General features: G+C 42.0%; 1 protein-coding gene across 1 annotated transcript; it reads left to right on the forward strand.

Annotated features, from left to right (window-relative positions):
* On the forward strand, positions 1–22,194 carry LOC137295204 (endoribonuclease Dicer-like). Its single transcript, XM_067826524.1, has 17 exons — positions 1–165; positions 1,183–1,278; positions 1,780–1,942; positions 2,644–4,055; positions 4,999–5,100; positions 5,731–5,888; positions 6,076–6,217; positions 6,445–6,520; positions 7,126–7,262; positions 12,671–12,850; positions 13,386–13,599; positions 14,663–18,693; positions 19,163–19,404; positions 19,664–19,919; positions 20,765–20,942; positions 21,428–21,503; positions 21,991–22,194. Exons 2-17 carry the CDS (start codon positions 1,183–1,185, stop codon positions 22,151–22,153), a joined length of 7,626 nt encoding a protein of 2,541 aa, XP_067682625.1. The 5' UTR covers positions 1–165; the 3' UTR covers positions 22,154–22,194.

A 22,194-nucleotide genomic window follows, 5' to 3' on the forward strand; every position in this document is an offset into this window, starting at 1 on the left:
AGCGCATGCGTTTTAGCGTCTGCATTTACAAATTTGAGCTTTTCACCTGAATCACAAACCGAAGTAAATGCATTTTGGGCTAGCGCGACGCAAATTGGAATGATTATGAAGTAAAAACTTATTTACTGGTTGGAAAGAAAACCAATCAAGTCTTCTAACCTAAAGGTATGGTTTTGATTTAGCAAGAATGGTTATCAGATAGTGACTCTATTTTCCTTTCAATCACTGATTAATGTTTGCAATATACTTGCATCCAAAGTGACAGCGTCGTGTATGTTGTGAGGACTCTAGTCTTGCATGTAGACATTTGCCAGATTAAAGGTAATTCGAACTACCCAGATCCTGATTTTCTGAATTTACCCAGAATAGCTTAATTACTGTACCATTGTACTGAACCCCGATACACTCTGACTCTTGCACACGGTGAAATATGCCCCCAAGATCATACGAGGAACGGTTCCTTAGAATTTTGTATTGTTGAAATTATGTTAGAAATAATGACCAACCATTGGCAAAATACTGAATGATAAATCATGATCTAAAGATATGTTTATTGTTTATGACTCAGAATAAATTATATGGCTGTCAACCTATTGCAAATAGATAATTATCATGAATATAGATTGTGTTATGCCCTGATAGAATGTGTTCTCAGTCTTTAACAATATAAAGCTTAATATGCCCATGTCACGAAGAAGAATCTGAGAAGTGTACAAAAGTTAAGTGTTACTCAGTAATATGTATTGAAAAGAAAGCTTTGTTTGATTGCATATTCAAGGCCATAGAACATATTTCATGTGAAATTCTTCAAAGGCATTTAGAAGTTGGTGAGGTAATACAAGACACTATAATGGATGACAACTTCTTTAATTGTTTACCACGACGTTTCAAGGCTAATTCTTGCCCCTTCGTCAGGGGGATCATATCCACCTGACAAAGGGGCAAGAATTAGCCTTGAAACGTCATGTTAAAGAATTAAAGAAGTTGTCATCCATAATTAATAGTGTCTTGTAATATTTCATGTGGCTGATGTATCCATATAATAATCAAGATATGAGAATCATTACACTGAAATTAGTTTCTCAAGTCAAGATCATGTTTCTTATTTTTTTTATGTTGATGTACAGGCCATTTGAGAGGATTTTCTTGATTATACAACTTGATGTAAAAATGTTGTTATAGATGGTCAAAGGTGGACCAGAATTTAACAAAAGACTGCCCAGATTTCTGCGACATGAAGACATACCAACAGATACCTTTACACCCAGGACATACCAGGTTTGTCTTTTTTAACTTCTTGTTCTCTTCCAGGAATGTAGGATTTGTTGCCCACTTTCCTCTGCTACACTGTTCAACATGCTGAAACAATGTCTTCAAAACAAAAAGATCAGTGTGATCCTCGCTTTTCTGAAAGGCTGTAGTAACAGGAACACCTGATCTTGTTCAAGAGTATGGAAAAATATGCTTATCATTTTAATTAAACTTTGTAGGGGATATCCCACATTGCTTCAGGCTTTCCTGCCACACTAAACATTTGTGTTTTGGTGTAACCAGAATTCAATTTCAATTTGCTTGAGCATTAAGATTGGGTCAAAGTTATAACCCTCCTACGCTGTTTTTTTACTTGTCCTCAGAACAATGTTGAAGTCTTCAGCTAAAGGACTAGCAATGGTTTTATTTCAAATTCTACCTCTCCTTCCATGAATGTGGGCTTATTTTATTTATTTACATGGAATAGGTGATGACACTGATATGTCAATATGTTGCATATACTTGTAGGTGGAGCTGCTTGATGCGGCATTACATCGGAACACGATCATATGCCTGGGGAGTAACTCTGGCAAAGCCTTCATTGCACTCATGGCCATCAAGGAGATGGCACACCAAATCAGGAAGGCCTATGACGATGGAGGGAAGAGAACTGTCTACCTGGTGGTGTCCGGTAACATTTATGATTGATCACCTAAATTAATGAACTGTTAACAATATGGGGACATAATTACACAAGTGTGCTTTATGTTCATTGGTGAGGGGAGCATTAAGCCCAACGTCACTTCACAATACCATTTAAGCTTTGACATCTTTTAAGGCAAAAACTTACTATGAAAGTTTTTCATTGCACTTAGATAATCAGCTTATTCTGAAAATCATCAAAGATAGTACTTTGAATGACAGTTACATTGTTTTGAAAATGAGTTGAAGTACTTGAAACAAAGAGCATGTAAGCAATGTCACAGGCTCTCGTAAATATTTTCAAGCTAGGAAATATTTTCTTTTTCATGCATTTGAAAGGGTGGTTGGATAGTCCTGTGGTTAAAGCATTTGCTGGTCACACCAAAGATCCTGGTTTGGTTCTCCACATGGGTACAATGTGTGGAGCCCATTTCTGGTGTCCACCACTGTGATATTGGATGAATATTGCTAAAATCCTTTACTCACTCATTCATGTATTCGATGTATTCTTATATCATTGGTGTCGGAGGAAACAAGCTCAGAAGAAATACTCAGTTATTTCATTTCATCATCAGTGAGTTTTCAGGTTTCATGGTTTAGGTCGTCTGAAAATGGCTACTTTCCCATTCTTGCTAACATTACCGTGCCTGACTGTGGTGACCTTAGTATAGATCATCGAATTACTTACAGACCTGGCAGCCGAGGTTGAATGGCAGATCCTCCAACATCACACTGACCTGACAGTAGGCAAGTACACCTCTGACACCAACCTCGATGATTGGAAACAGGAAGATTGGCTGGCCGAACTCAGGGAGAAGCAGATCCTTGTCATGGTGGCAGATGTGTTTCGCACTGCCCTTGACAACAACTTTCTGCCCCTCTCCAGCCTCAACCTGGTTATATTTGATGACTGCCATCTTGCAGTAGGTGATCATCATTATGTCCACATCATGGACCATCTTTCTCCTTCATCAGACGAAGAGCAGCCACAGATTCTAGGTCTGACTGCAGCCATATTGGGAAGTCGATGCAATGACCCCAGTGAACTGCGGAATGCAATCACATCACTAGAAGCTATGTTACATTCCAGAGCTGAAACTTCCATGCTTGTGATCTCAGAGAGGTATGGCTCACGCCCCAAAGAGGTTGTGTACCAGTGTGAACCAGTTGAGCCCTTGGACATTACCTTGGTGCTGAAGACAATCCTTGAGAATGCTTTGTTCTTCCTGTATGAGTTGCAGTTTACTGAAGAAGAATGTGGGAAAAAGGATCCACGGCACATTCCCAGGAATGCCTTATCAGAATGCCACAATATTTTGCTCCGACTTGGTCCATGGTGTGCGGCTCGAATTGCGGAAATGTTGATAACCCAAATTGAAAAATCAGAAAAACAGGAAAGCCATCCCATTCCTAAAAGACTGCTTCGCTTTGCATCAACTCAGCTTCGATACATTACAAAGGTTTTTGACAAAGACTTTACACCTGATTATGTGGTTGAAGAATTCCTTGAGTATACAACCCCTAAGGTTGTTCAACTTGTTGATATTTTACGGAAGTATAAACCAGATTTAGACTTCATGATAATCAGCAACGAGGACTCTGGGATGTCGGATGAATCGGATCTGTCTGATGACTCTATGGATTTGTCCGATTCGGATGATGATGAAGGAAGTCCATCTACTCATTCTAACAAACAAATTCATATTGCTGTCAAACGAAGCATGGATGGGTTTGAGGATAGAGCCGTTAGCTGTTTCCTTGGTCCAGATGAGAAGAAGTTGATAGGAGTTGTTTTTGTAGAGCAGAGGTATGTAGCATTTGCCTTGAACAAACTTATAGAGGAGGTGTGTGGTTGGGACGAGAATCTGTGCTTCATCAAGAGCAATCACCTAACTGGGCCGGGATGGAAAGGAGGAAAGATGAAGAAGGACACGGGGAGGGTTTATCGTAAGCAAGAGGAGACGTTACGCAAGTTCCGCATGCAGGAACTCAACCTCCTGATATCCACCAGTGTCCTTGAGGAAGGGGTGGACATCCCCAAGTGTAACCTTGTTGTCCGGTTTGATCCTCCCAAAGACTACAGGTCCTACACGCTGGCCAAGGTGAGACACTGATTTATGGGTACCCAAGGGTTGAAAATAAGATGTACACAGACAGCTGTAAACCCAAGATCTTAGGGACTTAATGCTGCTTTTTTCTCTCTTTGCTTTGTGCATGACATCCAGCAAGGATGAGTTTCATTCAAATTGATAACTATTATTGTCATTATTAATCACCATTATTGTGATTATTATGGTTTCCTTTTGAACAACTGTTTTGAGGTACATTGGAACTCAATAGATACAAATCTGTGAAAACAGCAACCATTTGCTGACACTGATCATTGTAAACAATCCGTTTTTAGTTTTCTGCTTGAAAATTGAAAGTATGTCATAAATATTGGTAGCTGATGGGTTTATTTATTGGATTGTTGGAATCGTCTAGGTCAGTCTAAGTAAACTTAGTCTCAGTACTTTCGTTACACTCCACTACCGAGTCTAACAAAACCTAGTTGGAGGTTGCATCAGGTAACCTTTGCAACTGACCAATCACAACACAGCTTACCAATCCGCGAAAGTGAACATTTGCACATACCTTTCGAACTTTTAGCTCAGAAAGGTTTGTACCTGAATGGTTCCAAATGCTGTTTTCCATACAATCGCTACCGGGTACATGAAGCATGCTACAATACTGTCAACACTGAGTAAACACTTGCTGAAAATAGTGTTTTGTCAGTATTCAAGGATGTCAACTTGAGGAAATGTTAGTAATGGTAATTATGTCATCAGAAAGCAGGTCAAATACGTGTTTTATGCACATTTTCATGTATTGAGGGATCAGTATCAGTGTCAGTGACTAGCAAATTTTTTAAGTCCCACCAAACCCTAAACAGTAGCCGTGGTCTGATTGGTTAAATCTGTTTGACCTTTTTGTACCGAGACTAAGTTTACTTAGACAGCGTCTAGATCACCATGGTTACATTCATGTATCTTTGTGGTACCCCAGGGTCGGGCTAGATCAAGGGATGCAGAGTACATAATCCTTGTGGAGAGGGACAAGAAGAACACGTTCACAGAAGAACTCAAGATCTTCAAGGGAATAGAGGAGGTAATGTGAGTCTAGTGATGAAAGGCATTGTTGCCTTGGTTACTTCCTTATAGTGCTGTTACACTTTAGTCAAAGGCTGGGAAAATGGCCGAGTGGTTCATATACTTCACACAAAAGGCCTGGCTGTAATTCACACAAGGTGTAATAGGCATGTATGTTCTGCCAGAAGATTTTTAGTTACTGATAAAATTCATGCATATTCATGAGTATTCATGACAGGAGTGTGATTTAAAGCTGCTGCAATTTGCTATGCAAATACAGACACTTGGGCACATTAGTGATATTTCATTGTGGGTTCTGTCAGCACCATAATCAGGACTGTGGATTTACAGGGGTGTAGCCCGGGACTGGATTTACAGGGGTGTAGCCCGGGACTGGATTTACAGGGGTGTAGCCTGGGACTGGATTTACAGGGGTGTAGCCCGGGCTTACACATGATTGTTGCTAAAACTGTTGGGCAAGCTGTCAATACTGTCTAAATGAAAACCTTTGCAACTTGTGGTAAGTGGTACAAGTATTGCTAAGCTCACTCGCATTCCTGAACTAAACAACCCCTCAAGGCCAAAGCTGGGTTTGATCCATAAATATGCATGATTTGCAGTCACTAATACAGGTCACCATGACTTACAGGTTTTGATTGGGGATGGAAGAGGGAGGAAAGATTTAGCTGATGAAGCAGATGAGATCAATCCTGATACAGTTGTAGACATGCTACCACCATATTCTCCAACTGACAACCCGTCTGGTCCCAAGGTCACCATGCAAACAGCCATTGCGCTGGTCAACAGGTAGTTTACACCTCGCATTTAACATCTTCATCAGACTTAGAAGTACCACATGAAGTTTTTATTATTTTTCTGTAGATTTGGTAATTGTATTGAATCTCTGTGTTTTCATGATAAACAGAAGATTTATAGCCTACACTTGATGATATTAATACGGTATATTAATGTCAACGTACATTTGTTTCCTTAGGTACTGCGCCAAGTTACCAAGTGATGCCTTCACCCATCTAACCCCTCACTGTTCTATCGCCATGGTTACTGACACAGACACTCCAATGTTTGTGGCCTCGCTCAGACTGCCAGTGAACTCGTCCATAAAACAGGAGATAATGGTAACCCTAAACCTATCAAATCACAATCACGATATAATACTCTCTGTGACTGATTATTCATAAAGATTAGGTTTTGTGTTTGTATACATTCTGCTGTTGTCCCCTCAGGGTGTGGCCATGCCTCCCAACAACCCTGATAGTTCATAAAGAATCAATAAAATTACCCAGAAAAAAAAGGAGCTATATTAGGTTTTGTATTTGTATACATTCTGCTGTTGTCCTCTCAGGGTGTGGCCATGCCTTCCAAGAAGCTTGCCAAGATGGCTGTTGCATTGAAGATGTGTGAGAAGTTACATAAAGCAGGTGGGAAATCATTTTTCAAACAAATGAATATCACTATGTGATTAATATGGAACACATTAAACTGATTTTCACCCCAGCGTTCTGTATAAGTCAACCCAAGGGGGATTCTGGAATAGAATACTATTGTAGAGTTGTTGAATAATCAGTCAAAAAGGCACAGCTGATCAGGCTGCGTGATGTGTCGGATAGCTTACTTCTGGTTGGTCAAGACTTAAGCAATTCGGATGTGAGTTAGTGTAAACTTTCACTAAGTCCATCATCTTTAGTACATATGTACAGCATATTTCGTCAAGCTTATAAAGAAATTGTCACAATGATTGCGGTGAAGATGTGCAATATGTCATCAGTTTGAGTGTACACTGTCATCTGTGGGTTCTTGCATTGCATCATCACTGTGTGAAAATGTCATCTGTTTGTGTCCACACTGTCATCTGCAGGCTTGTATTACATCATAAATGTCTGTCATATATCATCAGTTTGTGTGTTCTCTATCGTTGGTATACTTGTTATATTACATCATCACTCTGTGAGTACATCGTCATCAGTCTCTGTGGACACTGTCATCTGTTTTCTGTATTATACATTGTCATGTAATGTTTCTGCAGGTGAGTTGGATGACAACTTGATGCCTGTGGGGAAGGAGATGTTTGTCTATGAGGAAGAAGAGGAGTGGGAGGAGGAGGATGTTGCTGGACAGGCTCGCCCGGGGACAACCAAGAGAAAGCAGTACTATTACAAAAAAGTAAGCAAATTAGTAGTTCACTTCGTGGTTATTCACTTTTTCTCTAGGGATTGCAAGTCAGTAAACATGGGACAACTCATTGATCCGTTCATGATTTTTCCATGATCCCAGATGGACGCCCGTATGGATACATGGGCGATAAGGTAGTCAAGCGGTTAAGGTGTTCGCTCGTCACGCCCAAGACACGGGTTCAATTTCTTATATGGGCACAGTGTGTGAAGCCCTTTTCTGGTGTTCCACGCTGTCATATTGCTGGAAAAGCGGTGTAAAACTTTACTCCCTCACTTACAGATACAGAGAAAACATTCTACATGTACAATACAATTCTTTTTCAGAAGAAGTCGTCCTTGGGGTACATGTAAGCATTTAATTGTCCATTTTAAATCATACGACAGTTGTAACTATATATTTTTCCTTATCCTGACTCATGCGTAATTGCTTATCTCCTCTTCCTGGCGAAGGTAGTGGAACACCTGAAGTTCCCTTCTAAAAGAAGCGGACGTAAAAATCACACTCACCCATGTATTACCTCCCTTGCTGTGCACATGGTCAGCTGACCGCCATGATACTTCACTCTCTCCCTATCGCCCGATGAGGGCAGCTGGAGGCACCTGGGGTCCAGTATATGGCGATAAGTCTTTCATTGTTTTGATTTTTCCAACTGAATTTGTGCTGTATGCGGTTTTGGCTTGTATATATTTATCATCATCATTATTTGTTATTATAGTCTCAGTTGATGAAATTGTGTTTTCATTGCAGGTTACGGCTGTCGGCAGTTGACCCGCATGTACTTGCCCAGCGTGTAAACCTTTATGTTCTGCTCATACTCATTGTAAATTTTGCATGTAATTGTCTGAAGCAGAATCCTTATTATATTTACGGTCTGTTCACAGACGTGCTAGAGATAAGCAACGTCAGCTCACATTAGCCATGTCTAAATCTGGTGAAATAAAATCGGGTAACCGTTTAATTATTGATGCTGAGATTCATTCCAGCGAAATGCCAGCCATATCTCTGAGGTTGTGTCCAGGGTCATGCGAGTCGCTTCCCAAGACTCAGAAGAGACCATCTGTTGAGGCAGGGCCGTCACAGTCCAAGAAAACTAAGTCATCGACTTAAGTCTTCATCTGTAAGATCATAGCAGAATCATCCCTTTTTGATGAAGAAATCTTTCGGGGAAGAGATAGTCCCATTAGAAGAACGTCAATTTTTTTATGAGTCTAGGTTGATGATACAGAGTGAAGACATCAGCCAACGGACATCGGTAACTAGATTGACACCAACGGCATCATCAACGCTCAGAACCTGTTTCATCTACAACAGACATCGCAGATGTTGACTGCAACCTCTGGCATCGTAGTGAACTCAACACAGTCGTCAATGCACGCGCCGCATGCATTTGACGCAGACGCCTTCATGCAACAATTCACAACGCAGATAATGAAGCTTATGGAGCAACGGTTGGAAGAGGAAAGAAGACTGCACTCGTCAACGATGTCGACTGAATTCATCTAGACCTGCACTCACATCTGAGGATGAAGAAGAGATGCATGCATGCACACACTCCTGAATATCCAGGTCCCGGTCATCAGGTCGCAGCACAGAGAAGTGAGTGCACTCGCATGAGAAGTAATACTTGGGTGAGTGATGTCATGCGCTCGTGTGAGTGCACTCGTGGATGGACTTGTCAATGGAGAAGTTCTCCTTCAGTTTCCCCTATTCATAGAAGACGCCGTATGCAGTCATCCTCCCCTTTGGTCTTAGACTCACACAGTCGGGATTGTCAGTGATCTATGAATTCATCTTACTCTAGGAAGATTGAAGTTAGACATCATGATTCCTGAGACTTTGTCTACAGCATTGAAGTCAGCAGCCAAGTTTCAACAGCAACATGTGCCGCCTTTTAACGCACGTCGTTTCCCTCTTCATCACATGAGGCCATTCATCAGAGCACCTGATGTAGACGAAGGTTATAAAGTTATGAACTCAGCTCGCAGCAGATTTTACAAAGTAGACTGGAGATTGGCGCAACTTGACACTACTACGAGGCGAACTTTCTTTGGATTAGCTGGATCTTGAGCCATCAACGAGACTCTCATCACTAAATTCAGCAATCCTGCCAATGAAGAAGAGAGGATGATCCTGTCTGCGCTTATTACACAGAGGAAGGATCAACAGTTTATGTCCGAACGTCTTCCTTCTACCACTGCTGGTATTAATCTACTTAGGAGACAGGGGCTCCTGTCCGCCGTGTCATGGAGTGAGAACTTCACAAAGTCTTTGTATCCAGCCCTATGGTCTGCACCTACTGTGTTTGATGGAAATATTGAAGTGGTAGCAAGATTGGTTGCTCAAGATTCAAGGGAAGTTATGATGATAAAATCCATCAACACTTTGACTTCTGTCCTTAAACAGACAAATCAACATTACACTAGCAATTCCAAGTTCTCCAGGGTTCAAAGAGCGAGGGACAAGAAATTCAATGATTGAGGGGAGAAATCGTCTTCTTCTTTTCCTATGGAGGAAATAAATGATCTCAGATGTCAGGAAGATCGTTTCAGGGTGTTGGAGGGAATAAACGTTGAAGATCAGGTTTGGAATGACTGGAGTCTTCCATGGATCAATTATCTATACCTCAGGAGGCTACGCAGTGCTTTTTATCTTCGATGATGGCATACAAGCGCATCAACGGAAAAGTCAACTCAGACTACAAGTAGACTTCAAAATCAGGCTACTAACACAACTGGGTTGGTTATGAAATCACCTAAAGTCAGAATTGGAACCCCAACAAGATATGAAATTCCTCGGGATTCGTTTTATCACTACATTGAATCAGATTGTAGTTCCGGTGGGCCGATATGTCAAGATTCAAGATATGATAATGCAAGCTCTACTCTCTCCGTTAACACTTCTGCAATGACAGAGTCTACTAGGCCTCACGTCAGCGCAAGATATGACCAGAAGAGGAAGACTGCAGTTGCGTCCCTTACAAGATTCTTGAATCTTCATCTCAACAACAGAGGACAGATTCCACTCCCAGTCAGCTTGAAGCCATTTCTGATGTGGTGGACCCTCTGATCAAATGTCTGCGCAGAAACCTTTACGTTTACGTTTACAACCACCTCTACATAGACGCATCTGTACAAGGATGGGAAGCTCATCTAGGGAACGAGGTAGGAGCAGGAATCTGGAAGGAAGAGGAACAGGCTCTTCACATCAACCATTTAGAAATGAAAGCGGTCATTCATGCCATCCACCACTGGTTGACAGCATTGAGAGATAAGTTATTAATGATCCACATGGACAACTCAACAGTAGCTTTTTACATAAACAAACAGGGGTCAACAAGATCACTATCTTTACTACACCAAACGTTTCAACTGTTCGACTTAGTCAACAGTCTGAATCTTCAAGTTAAAGCATGTCACATACCAGGAGCCTACAACGTCATGGCAGACACCGTATCTCGTCTCCTTCGTCCATCTCCAACAGAATGGATGCTGCGTCAGGAAGCATTTCAGCTAATCAGTCAAGCTTTCGGATCACTGCAAACAGAATGTAAAAATGTAATTTCTGAATAAAATTGATATTTTATACTTATCCTGATTCAAGAGGAGATAAGCAATTAAGCATGAGTCAGGATAAGTTAAAATACCAATTTAATTCAGAAAATTACATTTTTCAATTAAATATTTACAAACCAAAAAAACATGTTTTTGTCTTGTGAAACCAACCATACAGGGCCCAAATGGGGCCCCTAAATCCAAGAGCAGGTAACTCTAGCTGTCAAAATTTGCAACTCACTCTTCATGCTGTCATTCTGTTGAATAGACGTGCATGGATTTCATTTTGATTTGGTGACAGCCTACATTGGGGCAATGTACAGACACCATTAAATTTTTTTGACTTTGATTTAATTTTCAATATGACCACAACACTTAGTCCACTTTTCAAACTCATGTTATCGCAATATTCCATAAAAACAATGTCCTCGGCTCAGCTTCCCGGGATATGGTGGAAATACTCCGTGCTGTTACTCAGTCTCTGCTGGGCAAGGCAACCATTGAGGTGGCGTCAAATGGTCAGGAAAATGGTGTGTTCGACTCCGCTCCCTTGTTACCATGAAGAAAGGACTGATCAGACCCATTCTCATCTGAGAGCTGAACAGATTTATAGAGGTACTGTCCTTCAAAATGGAGACACTGTGCTCAGTGATATCATTTGTTGAGACAGGGAACTATTGACCTCAAGGTCGCACACCTCCTTGTTCCAATGCATCTTATTTGACAGGACTTGTCACCAGTTTCGTGTGCCCCCCCCAGGCTTTTTTGCAGAGCCAAGGTGTCCACCAAATTGCAGTGCACGTGTTCACATCCGTACCTAGACAGCTGCTTCATTCGTGTTTTATAATAACAGTTGAGTTGGGAACCTCACGATCAGCGTTGGGCAAACTTATGAAACCGGGCCAAGTTGTCAACTGCACAATGTCAGACCTTGTCTCGAAACAGGATCTGGTCTTCTTGGGGTCATGCAAGTTTGAGGATGAGACGTATGCAGCAAGATTTAGTTGGGGTCCCACTCAGAGAGCTATGAGACATTTCTCGTGACGCTGGAGTGGTTGATTCCTCATTTGCAGTGGTGGACAGATGCAAGGAGCTCCCCATGGAGCCACACTTCCCAACCACACTTTGCTGGTTCAGGCTATATTAGGGTAGGGAGTTGTTTTGGCATGTCCCAATACATTCCTTTTCATTGTAATGGTTGGGGATGGGGTTTATGTCTTACTTGCTTTCAGCCAGTTGACGTGTAAGCTTGAGCTGTCAATCCCTTCCTAGTCACACTCGCATCTGATTCAGTGATTGACATCAGCGGTCAGATGACTTGGTAGGAGTAATTTTCTATTTCTGAATCAGTTGTAGATTTCACTCCCCGAGGGGTTTAGTTGTTGCCCCAGAGAACACCACTCTTGGTTCAAAATCTCTGGGAGTCTGTCTTATGCTTATATGTACCCCAAGGAGCACTTCTGAAAAAGAATTATACAAACATGTAGAGGTTATGAATTCTTGAAGAATGTCCTTGGAGTACGGCCAACAGTGAGGTCCAAGTTTGAAAAGAGTAACTTGCTTTTGCCTGTAGGGGGCCCAGTGGGGCCCTGTAGGGGTTGTCTCACAAGATAAAAACAAGTATTTTCTTTTGTAAATATTATATAAAAAAATATAGTTACAACTGTCAGAGGATTTAAAATGGACATTCAAATGATTTTATGTACCACAAGGAAGACTTTCTTGAAAGAATTCATAGCATCTGCAGGTTTGTATAAATTGTTCAGCTTTCCAGTTTTAGGGGCTTTGAGCATGCCTTTGTTATCAATAATGCCAGGATGCTGAAGGTGGTGTATTATATTTCAGGCAGCGGATGCATTTGTTCAAAGTCATGTCCGCCCAGATGAGCCCTGCAACCTGTACTTCATCAACCTCAAACTGACTGGGCCAATCACAGATGAGCAGAACACTCGGGGCAGACGCATATATGCACCAGAAGATACTGCACAGTCGCTGGGTCTACTTTCATCCAAAGAAATTCCCCTGGTGAGCTACAATCATGTACTTTGATATCACACTGAGAACACAGTAGTTCTGTTGTTGGGCATCCTTAAAATGGCTTTAATGTTACTGTGTCTTATCACATGCTATTACACTTGTGACCTTACAGTACAGATAACGATGGATGAGAATGAGGATTTGATGATGAAGCTACTACAGTGTGGGTTCCAATCAAAGCCATTTTAAACTCAACACTCGCATATCTTTGAATATGATGCTGTCTTGTTAATGTGATAACATTTTCAGATTGCTTCACAATATATCGGGTGGTGGGGTAACCAGTTAGTTAAAGTGTTTGCTTGTTATGGCAAAAACCTAGATCCAGTTCTCACAGGTTCAATTACCCATATGGGTTCTAAGTGTACTGGACATTTCTGTTGTCCCTTTTACTGCTATTGATGAATATTGCTGAAAGTGGCATAAAACAGTACTCGGTCACTGACTATTTCATATAGCATGAGGAGGTAAGTTTTATGACGTAGATGTTGTGATCAATTGAAATGTCTCCTTTGTTTTGTAGGTCCCTCATTTTCCAGTGTACACTCGGTCAGGGGAGGTAACTGTCTCTGTGGACCTGATCCAGTCAAATGTCGTGCTAGGTCAGGAAGATCTGAAGAAAATTGGGAAATTTCATCAGTTTGTGTTCACAAGTGTCCTTCACCTGGAGAAAGACCCTATGGAGTTTGCTGTTTCTAGTGCCGATGTCGGCTATCTTATTGTTCCGCTTGACAAAGGTAGGTCACAGTCTGACCAATGAGTGATGGACACATGAAATACGCAACACCTCATTTTTTAGCCAGTACATGGACCTGTATGAACTCAAACGCTTTGAAAGATGACACACAACATCAATATATTTGGGTCTTTGAAGGGCATTTCGAAGTATGTTCTTACTCCTTCAAACGCATGGGACTTATTGATATTGGGATAATTTCATTATCTTTGCTTCCCACTTCATCCTTGTACATACTACCAATAAGGCCCACTCCTACCTGTTGCCACATCAGTCATGCCTGGATTAACACTCCCTATCTTCCCTTTGTCCATTATACCCCACCTTATCTGGCTTCCTTGTGTTTATCTACCTATTGTTTATCTTCCCTATCGTGCCTGGGTTAACAACCCCCTAGTTTCTACCCCTGTCCAGCTACCAATTAACTGCTTTGTCACACTGTTGATGTTACTACATGTACATATATAGCTGGCTGTACTCGATTGTTTCATTCACCTGATGAAGAGGTAAGAACATACTTCAAAATGTCGTGACTCTTCACAATAAAAGAAGTTGACATCCATTAAAAACTCTTGTCTTTATGAATATATTTTACATGCAGTCATGACGTAAGTAATAACAACAGGGAGGTGTATGTATTTTCATCATACTGGAAACATCCAAACAAGGAAGTCAAGCATTTGAATGTCCACAAATAATCAATGTGAATGGTTAGTCAGGATTTGTGGGAAACCAGACAGCATTTATAGTGGGAACAATATGGAGTGCAGTGATGTATCACTTGATATAACATATCCATTATTTATTACTTTCACTCAAAAGGAGTTGACCAGCACCCCATACCTTTTGTTTTGCAAGTATCACAATCTGGTATCACAGGTTAACTTTATTAATATGTAAAAATAAGGTTTTGCTGCAGTTTTTTTTTAGTAGTACTGTATCAGTATTTACTGAAGCCCTCCATTATATTTAAGGAGTTTGATATGAATATTCATTGATTTGCCTGAATAGTATGCTTGTATTAATTGTTAATGTGATATTTGCTTATTGTTAACTTTTTCAAGATGTGTCCAGTGAGAGTGGCTTCGGAATCCAGTGGGACTTTGTGAACCTTGTCCAGTCCACTGCCAATCCAGAGAAAAAGAAAAATGTGTTTGACAAGAAACGCGGTGTATTTGAGTTCCGCCAGGAGGACTTTGCGGATGCTGTGGTCATGCCATCATACCGTAACATTGACCAACCCCAACACTTCTACGTTGCTGAAATCCGTTTTGACCTCAACCCAACTAGTCCCTTCCCATCACCCGAGTTGTACAAAACATTCAATGAATACTACACCACCAAGTACGGGCTGACCATCACCAACACAGACCAGCCCCTCCTCGATGTGGACCACACGTCTGCTCGCCTCAACCTCCTCACCCCACGCTACATGAACCAGAAGGGTGTGGCTCTGCCAACAAGCAGCGCAGAGACCAAGCGTGCTCGGCGAGAGAATCTACAACAAAAACAGATCCTAGTCCCAGAATTGTGTGATATACATGTGTTCCCTGCTTCTCTGTGGCGGAAGGCTGTTTGTCTGCCTGCTGTCCTTTACAGGATGAATTATCTCCTCCTTGCAGAGGAGATTAGAAAACGCATTGCAAAGGAAACAGGCATAGGGGTTGTGGAATTGCCTTGTGACTTTCGATTTCCGCAACTGGATTTTGGATTTGAAACAAATCCTGAAAAGTTAAAATGTGATTCCGAGGAAGGTCAGGACAAGGATGTTAGTGATGATGAAAAGCAGAACTCTTTTGAAAGGCAGGAAAGTCCAACAGGTCAGGTACATACATGTGATTCTAGTCAGAAATCTGATGAAAAGGATAAACTGCCGTTCAGTCCCAGTGAAAGTAGTCCCCCCAACATCTCCCGGGATGACCTGAAGGCGATTGAGGACAAGGGAGAGATGTCATCGGATAGTGATTCAGGCATTACCTCGGCAGGCTCAGAAGTCAGTGTAGCAGACATTGGAGCTCAACCCAAGTGTGATACCAATTCAACCGATCAGTCTGCACAGCCAAATACCAACACACATGATGCAAGTACCAGCACCACAGGTGTACAGTCCAAGACTGACCATGCTGATACCAGTGCCACAGCTGTTCAGCATCAGACAGACAGTGCTGTGTCTGATGCAGATCTGAGTGCCCTAGCCGTTCAGCCTCAGACAGCCAGTGCCATGTTAGGGACAGATATCTGTGCCAAAGGTGTTCAGCTTCAGACAGACATTGCTGTGTCTGATGCAGGCACCAGTGCCACAGCTGTTCAGCCAGAGACAGAATGTGCTGTGAAAGATGCAGATATTGCAAATATGCAGAAGAAATGTATCACATCTGCCCAAACCATTGCAACGACTAGTACCACAAACATGCACGACTCTATCATGCATAATAATGACAGTAACCCATCCCAGTCAGACTGCAGTCCTACTGGTACTCGGTCACTTCAGACAGGCTCTACTGTATCTCTTATAGAAACTAGTTCCAAGTGTGTAGAAACTCTAAATAAACCCAAACCACAACACCAGACAGATTGTTTCGTACCTGGTACAGAAACAAGTGTTTCTGGTATACTGCCCAAGACAGACTGTACAGTGCCTGATATGGAACTGAGTGTAGTCAGTAAACAACAACATTGCAGCAAGTCATTTGTAGAATCTACTTCTTCTGATGATGTTCCTTTAGTCACAGGCAATGTAGTAGAAGTTGTAGATAACAGACATGCAAGATTTGATAGTGTGTTGGAAACAAACTCTATGCAGATTAAGAACAGAAATGATTCTTTATGTCTTATGAACAGAAATGTATGTGAAAACTTTGTGGAGGAATCTGGAACTGCAGATTTTGGAGGGAACGATACTCAGTGGTGCTCAGTGGTTAGCAATGCAAATGTCTGCAGTAGTGCACAGTCTGCAGGGGACACTCCAAAGTCCATTGATGCTGCATGCACACTAGCCAGTCCAGACCACGGCCCGGTGCTCAACACTTCACCTAGTACAGCACACAATGGAACAAACATAATACACAATCAAACTAGTCACTCATCAGAAAGGTGCTCATCACTAGCTCATGCTCATTCCGAAATGGTAATGTCAGAACCTCTCAAAAAGAATATCCAAGCTGATACTCAAATGTTGGATAATCCTATCCCCTCATCCCTTCAGGTGGACCACTTTCAGTACACATCCTCCACACCCTGGGAAAACTCTTCAGCCAGTCACCATGGTGATGTAACAGATCCCAGTGTGATGGATTCATGCCAACAAGTGATCTCAGAAACAGAACAACTTAGTACAGAAACAACCGCTCAAATGAAGCTAGATGATCAAGGAAAGGACAGTGTGAAAGCTGACTGCCAGACTGCTCAATACTCTGATGCAAGCAAACAGTCCTCTATGTCAAAAAGTGACCTTCTTAGCGAACCAGGTGCCGAAACAGTGTTCAATGCAAATCATCTGTGTGATTCTTCAGACCAGACGAAAGACAGTCCAGCATCAGGATGGGATGATGATTCTGTGCTACAGCTGACCTCGATCGGGGGTCCTTCAGTTAGGCAGCAACAGGATGAAACTGAAGGTAACGTCTGTGAAAAGGACAATGCAGGCTCTTGTAGTAATGATGCTGATGCTGACTTCGGTGTCTGGTCCTACCCAGGTTGTGGAGAGCCTTGTCATGACAGTGATGCCTCCTCTTCCGCAACGTCAGAAGAGATGGAACTGGAACTGACTTCTCAGCCAAACATCTGCCTGGATGAAGATCGAGATCTCAGTACTTTTGTCGGACCAAGCCCCTGTCTGATTTTACAGGCATTAACAATGTCCAATGCTAATGATTTTTTCAGTTTGGAAAGATTAGAGACTATTGGTGACTCGTTTCTCAAGTATGCCATCACTGTCTATCTCTACTGCTCATACCCAGGCATACATGAAGGAAAGCTGAGTTACCTCCGGAGCAAACAAGTCAGTAATTACAATCTGTACAGACTTGGTAGGAAGCGCCGATTGGCTGAGTGTATGGTGTCAGCTAAGTTTGAACCCTATGAGAACTGGCTCCCTCCCGGATACATCATCAACGAGAACAGGAGAAGGGGCCCCGTGCCAAGAGTTGTCATTGCTAACTCGGGCAAGAAAATGTCAAGTAATGCCAAAAAGACTGATTCTGATTCCACAGTGGCCAAATTATTCGAAGACAAGAAAAAACGAGATCGTAGTAAACATGATAAAGCAGAAGCATGTGATGTGATAACTGATAAAGAGAAATCTGATAGTAAAGATGTTTCTGAGGATTCTGAAGGAAACGTGACGAAGAAACATGGGTGTGGTGAAACAGATGACATACTTAGTGAGGCTAAATCTGAAGGTAAGGTGGCCGACAATCCTGAAACTGAGAACAAGGATCTCAGTGATGAGGATTGTAAAGAAAACATGCCAAAGAAACAGGAAGCAGACAAAATTAGAACTGATATGACTTCTAAAGACAGTGTAACAGTGAAAACAAAAACTGTTAACAAGCATGGTGTTGCTGTTTGTGAAGAAGGCTCAAGTGAGGATGTTGTTTGTGAAGAGAGTCTAAATGAGGATGCTGGTTGTGATACTGAATCTGTTGATATTGAATTGGACTATGCTCTTGTCAACACATCTGCTCTATCAAACAGTGCTGCTAGTCACACATCAGCTGCTACAGAACTAACCACAGTTGTGTCCAATCCGGAATATGGTGATGGGACAAGAAAACAAAGCGGATGTGTGCCACCAATGAGTGATGTAGAACGTCAGAAGTTTGACCAGGAGCTTGAAGAAATTGACTTGATCCAAGAGGCGGACAAGATTGAGGATCTGACTGATGACACACTGGCTCTAGTGCCCTACAGTCTACAGACACAGCATGGGATCCCAGACAAGAGTGTGGCTGACAGTGTGGAGGCTCTGATTGGCTGCTACCTGACCACCTGCGGGAAGAAGGCAGCCCTGATGTTCATGTCATGGCTCGGGCTGAAGGTGTTGCCGAGGAAGGACCAACAAGTGGGCATAGTTCGTAGGAAGGAGGGACAGCAGGTTTGTGTCTTGGTGTTATTTGAAACATAAATTTACAAGATAATTTCAAAAACTCACAAAAAAATTGTGACTTCTTAAAAGAGGCAAAATGCATATACTAGGGAATCTTATCAGTGGACTTGTCATTATGAACATATCTGAAATAGTTCATCTGTGTTACAGGCGTTCAACTAATGTTTTGATAAAACATCCCGATTCTGGATTAGAATAGGTACTGAACAACCTATGCTTGTGGTGAAAAAGTGACAAATGTGTTGAGTGGTAAGATTGACACGGTTGGTTGCCTGTTCCCTGGAATGGGATATTGTTCATGTTGTCAATCACTGGATTATCTATTCCAGACTCAGTTGTTTACTAGCTACATTTAGACTTATGAAACAACAAATACTGTATACTTGTAAGGGCCCTATTTTAAGTGATCCATGTGAGATTTGTGAGATTATGTTCCACCTGCTGTCCATCTCATTAGAAGTTGACAACTCTATTTATCCACCAGGTTAGTGAGTACGAGTTTGAGGAGCTGCAGTGTCCCCCATCGCCGCTGTTTCTGGCAGGACACCAACACGCCAACAACATGCTGATCCATCTCCTAGATGGCTACAATATCTTTGAGGAGAAGATTGGCTACACTTTCCAGGACCGTTCTTACCTGCTACAGGCCTTCACTCACGCCTCCTACCATTACAACTCCATCACAGACTGCTATCAGAGGTACACACCATACCATACTATACTATAAGTGGGTTTGATACATGATTTTGCTAACACTTAATGTTGGATGATTGCATTGTTAATCTCAAACGTCTTAAGTTTTTGCAACGTTTTGCCAAATTAATATTTTTGTCAGTATGCAAAACAGTTCTGGTACAAATAGGGATTATATTCTGATGGTTAGTGGAATACAAAATCTGTTACTATGCAACACTCTTCAGTATGGAGCACTTGCTGTAAGACTCTGATCATATTTCAGGCTGGAGTTTCTTGGTGATGCAATACTGGACTACGTGATCACCCGTCATCTGTATGAGGATTCGCAGAAGTATTCTCCAGGCATCCTGACAGACCTGAGGTCTGCCCTTGTGAACAACAACATCTTTGCAGCTCTGGCAGTGAAGTGGGACTTCCACAAGTACTTCAAGGCCATCTCTCCAGCACTGTTCCACGTTATTGAGAAGTTTGTGGCCAGACAGAAGGACAAGGAGGATGAGATTGACATTGAGGATGAGGTGAGACTTTCATATCACAGCCAACACTGTAAACTGCCTTATATGTTACTTGTTTAATAGCAAGTATCAGGTCAAGGTAGTGTCTCGGAGCAGGTTGAAAATGTATTCACTGATAAGAAGGGTGAACTGATTGCACTTAGAAGTGTTTGGTGATTGATTGTTGTCCTGGGGCCAGTGTGGTAGTGACTGAGAATCATTTGATGTTCCTTCATATTGTCATGACTGTTCCTGCCTGTTGTCATGATTGTTTCTGCCTGTCATCATGATTGTTTCTGCCTGTTGTCATGATTGTTTCAGCCTGTCATCGTGTCTGTTTCTGCCTGTTGTCATAATTGTTTCTGCCTGTTGTTGTCATGATTGCTTCTGCCTTTTGTCATCATTGTTTCTGCCTGTCGTCATGATTGTTTATGATTATTTCTGCCTGTTGTCATGATTATTTCAGCCTGTCATCATGATTGTTTCTGCCAGTTGTCATGATTGTTTCTGCCTGTTGTTGTCATGATTGCTCCTGCCTTTTGTCATCATTGTTTCTGCCTGTCATCATGATTGTTTATGATTGTTTCTGCCTGTTGTTATGATTATTTCAGCCTGTCATCATGATTGTTTCTGCCAGTTGTCATGATTGTTTCAGCCTGTTGATTGTTTCTGCCTGTTGTCATGATGGCTTCAGCCTGTCATCATGACTGTTTCTGCCTGTTGTTATGATTGTTTCTGCCTGTTGTCAGGATTGTTTCTGCCTGTCATCATGATTGATACCCTGTGTTAACATGCCGTGTTTGGTGCTGTGTCTCCTGTAGTTTTGTTGCCTAGTTACCAGTGTTCTGATGACAGTGTTCTTTTGACAGTTCCAGATGCTGGAGGATGGGGATGAGGACAGTGAGCAGGTGGAGGAGGTGGAGCTGGAGATACCGAAAGCTCTGGGAGATATCTTCGAGTCTGTGGCTGGCGCCATTTACCTTGACAGTGGCATGTCTCTGGACACTGTGTGGAGGGTGTACTATCGCATCATGAGACCCCAGATAGGTATGCATGGTACAACTGTGGTGACAAAACCATATGAAATCACTGGAAAACAAGTCTCTGATTGGCGATGTCTTTATGTCTGTTTATAACAGACTACTCCATGGATAAGTTAGGTATGTGTCTTGTATGTCCTCAGGTCTCATGTAGCTCACAGTGTCATCTTTGCCTTGAGACATGTGAAGGTCCGGGGTAGAATAGGCCTTCAGCAACCCATGCTTGCCATAAAAGGCGACTATGCTTGTTGGAAGAGGCGACTAATGGGATCAGGTGCGCAGATTGATGCTCATGCTGTCACTGGATTGTCTGGTCCAGACTCGATTATTTACAGAGCTGGAATATTGCTGAGTGCAGTGTAAAACTAAACTCACCCACTCTTTCACTCACTCTCTATTTGCTTTGAAGATCCACAGGTATGAGGCAACCATGTAAAGAATTCGTCTTATATCACCAACAAAAGATCATCAAATCTTTTAATGTTATTCCAGAAAAGTATCTGAAGAGCATCCCTAAGTCTCCTGTGAGGGAATTATTGGAGCTGGAGCCTGAGACAGCCAAGTTCGAGTAAGTTGTCTCCCCTGTGTGTACAGGATTTGGTTCAGATGGTTAGACTTCATGACAGCATGTTGCTGATAATGCATGTATCAGTCACTAGTTTGCTTGTCCAGACTCCAATATTTACAGTGCCTGTAATGACGGTCCTCTGTTAATTTAGTCTTCTGCAATCCATGTTAGTCGTAAAATGCAGCTGATGGAATCTGGTGGTTAGGCTCATTGACCTGGTTAACACATGTCATCGTATCCAAATTGTGAAGATTGAAGCTCATGATCATTGCATTGTCTGGTCCAGACAAGATTATTTACAGACCACCGCAATATAGCTGGAAAATAGCTAACTGTGTCTTGAAACTTTATGAGCAGTATACTATCTCATATAGCTGGAATACTGCTTGTGAGACCTAAACAACAGACAAACCAACAGAAACATATTTTTATGATGTGTATTCTTTTGATTAATGACACAGCATCAACCTGGAGAATCTGTTTACAGGAAACCTGAACGCACAATGGAAGGAAAGATCCGAGTGACAGTGAATGTTGTCGGCAAGGGAGTCTTCAGTGGTATTGGCCGCAACTACAGAATCGCAAAGAGTGCTGCTGCCAAGAAAGCTTTGAGAATCATCCGCTCTATGCAAATGGGAGGGCTTGAGTGACGTCCATATGCTCAGCATGTCTGCCTTGACCTGTGACCTCT

This window comes from Haliotis asinina, chromosome 8 (assembly GCF_037392515.1).
Source record: "Haliotis asinina isolate JCU_RB_2024 chromosome 8, JCU_Hal_asi_v2, whole genome shotgun sequence".
Lineage (NCBI taxonomy): Eukaryota > Metazoa > Mollusca > Gastropoda > Lepetellida > Haliotidae > Haliotis > Haliotis asinina.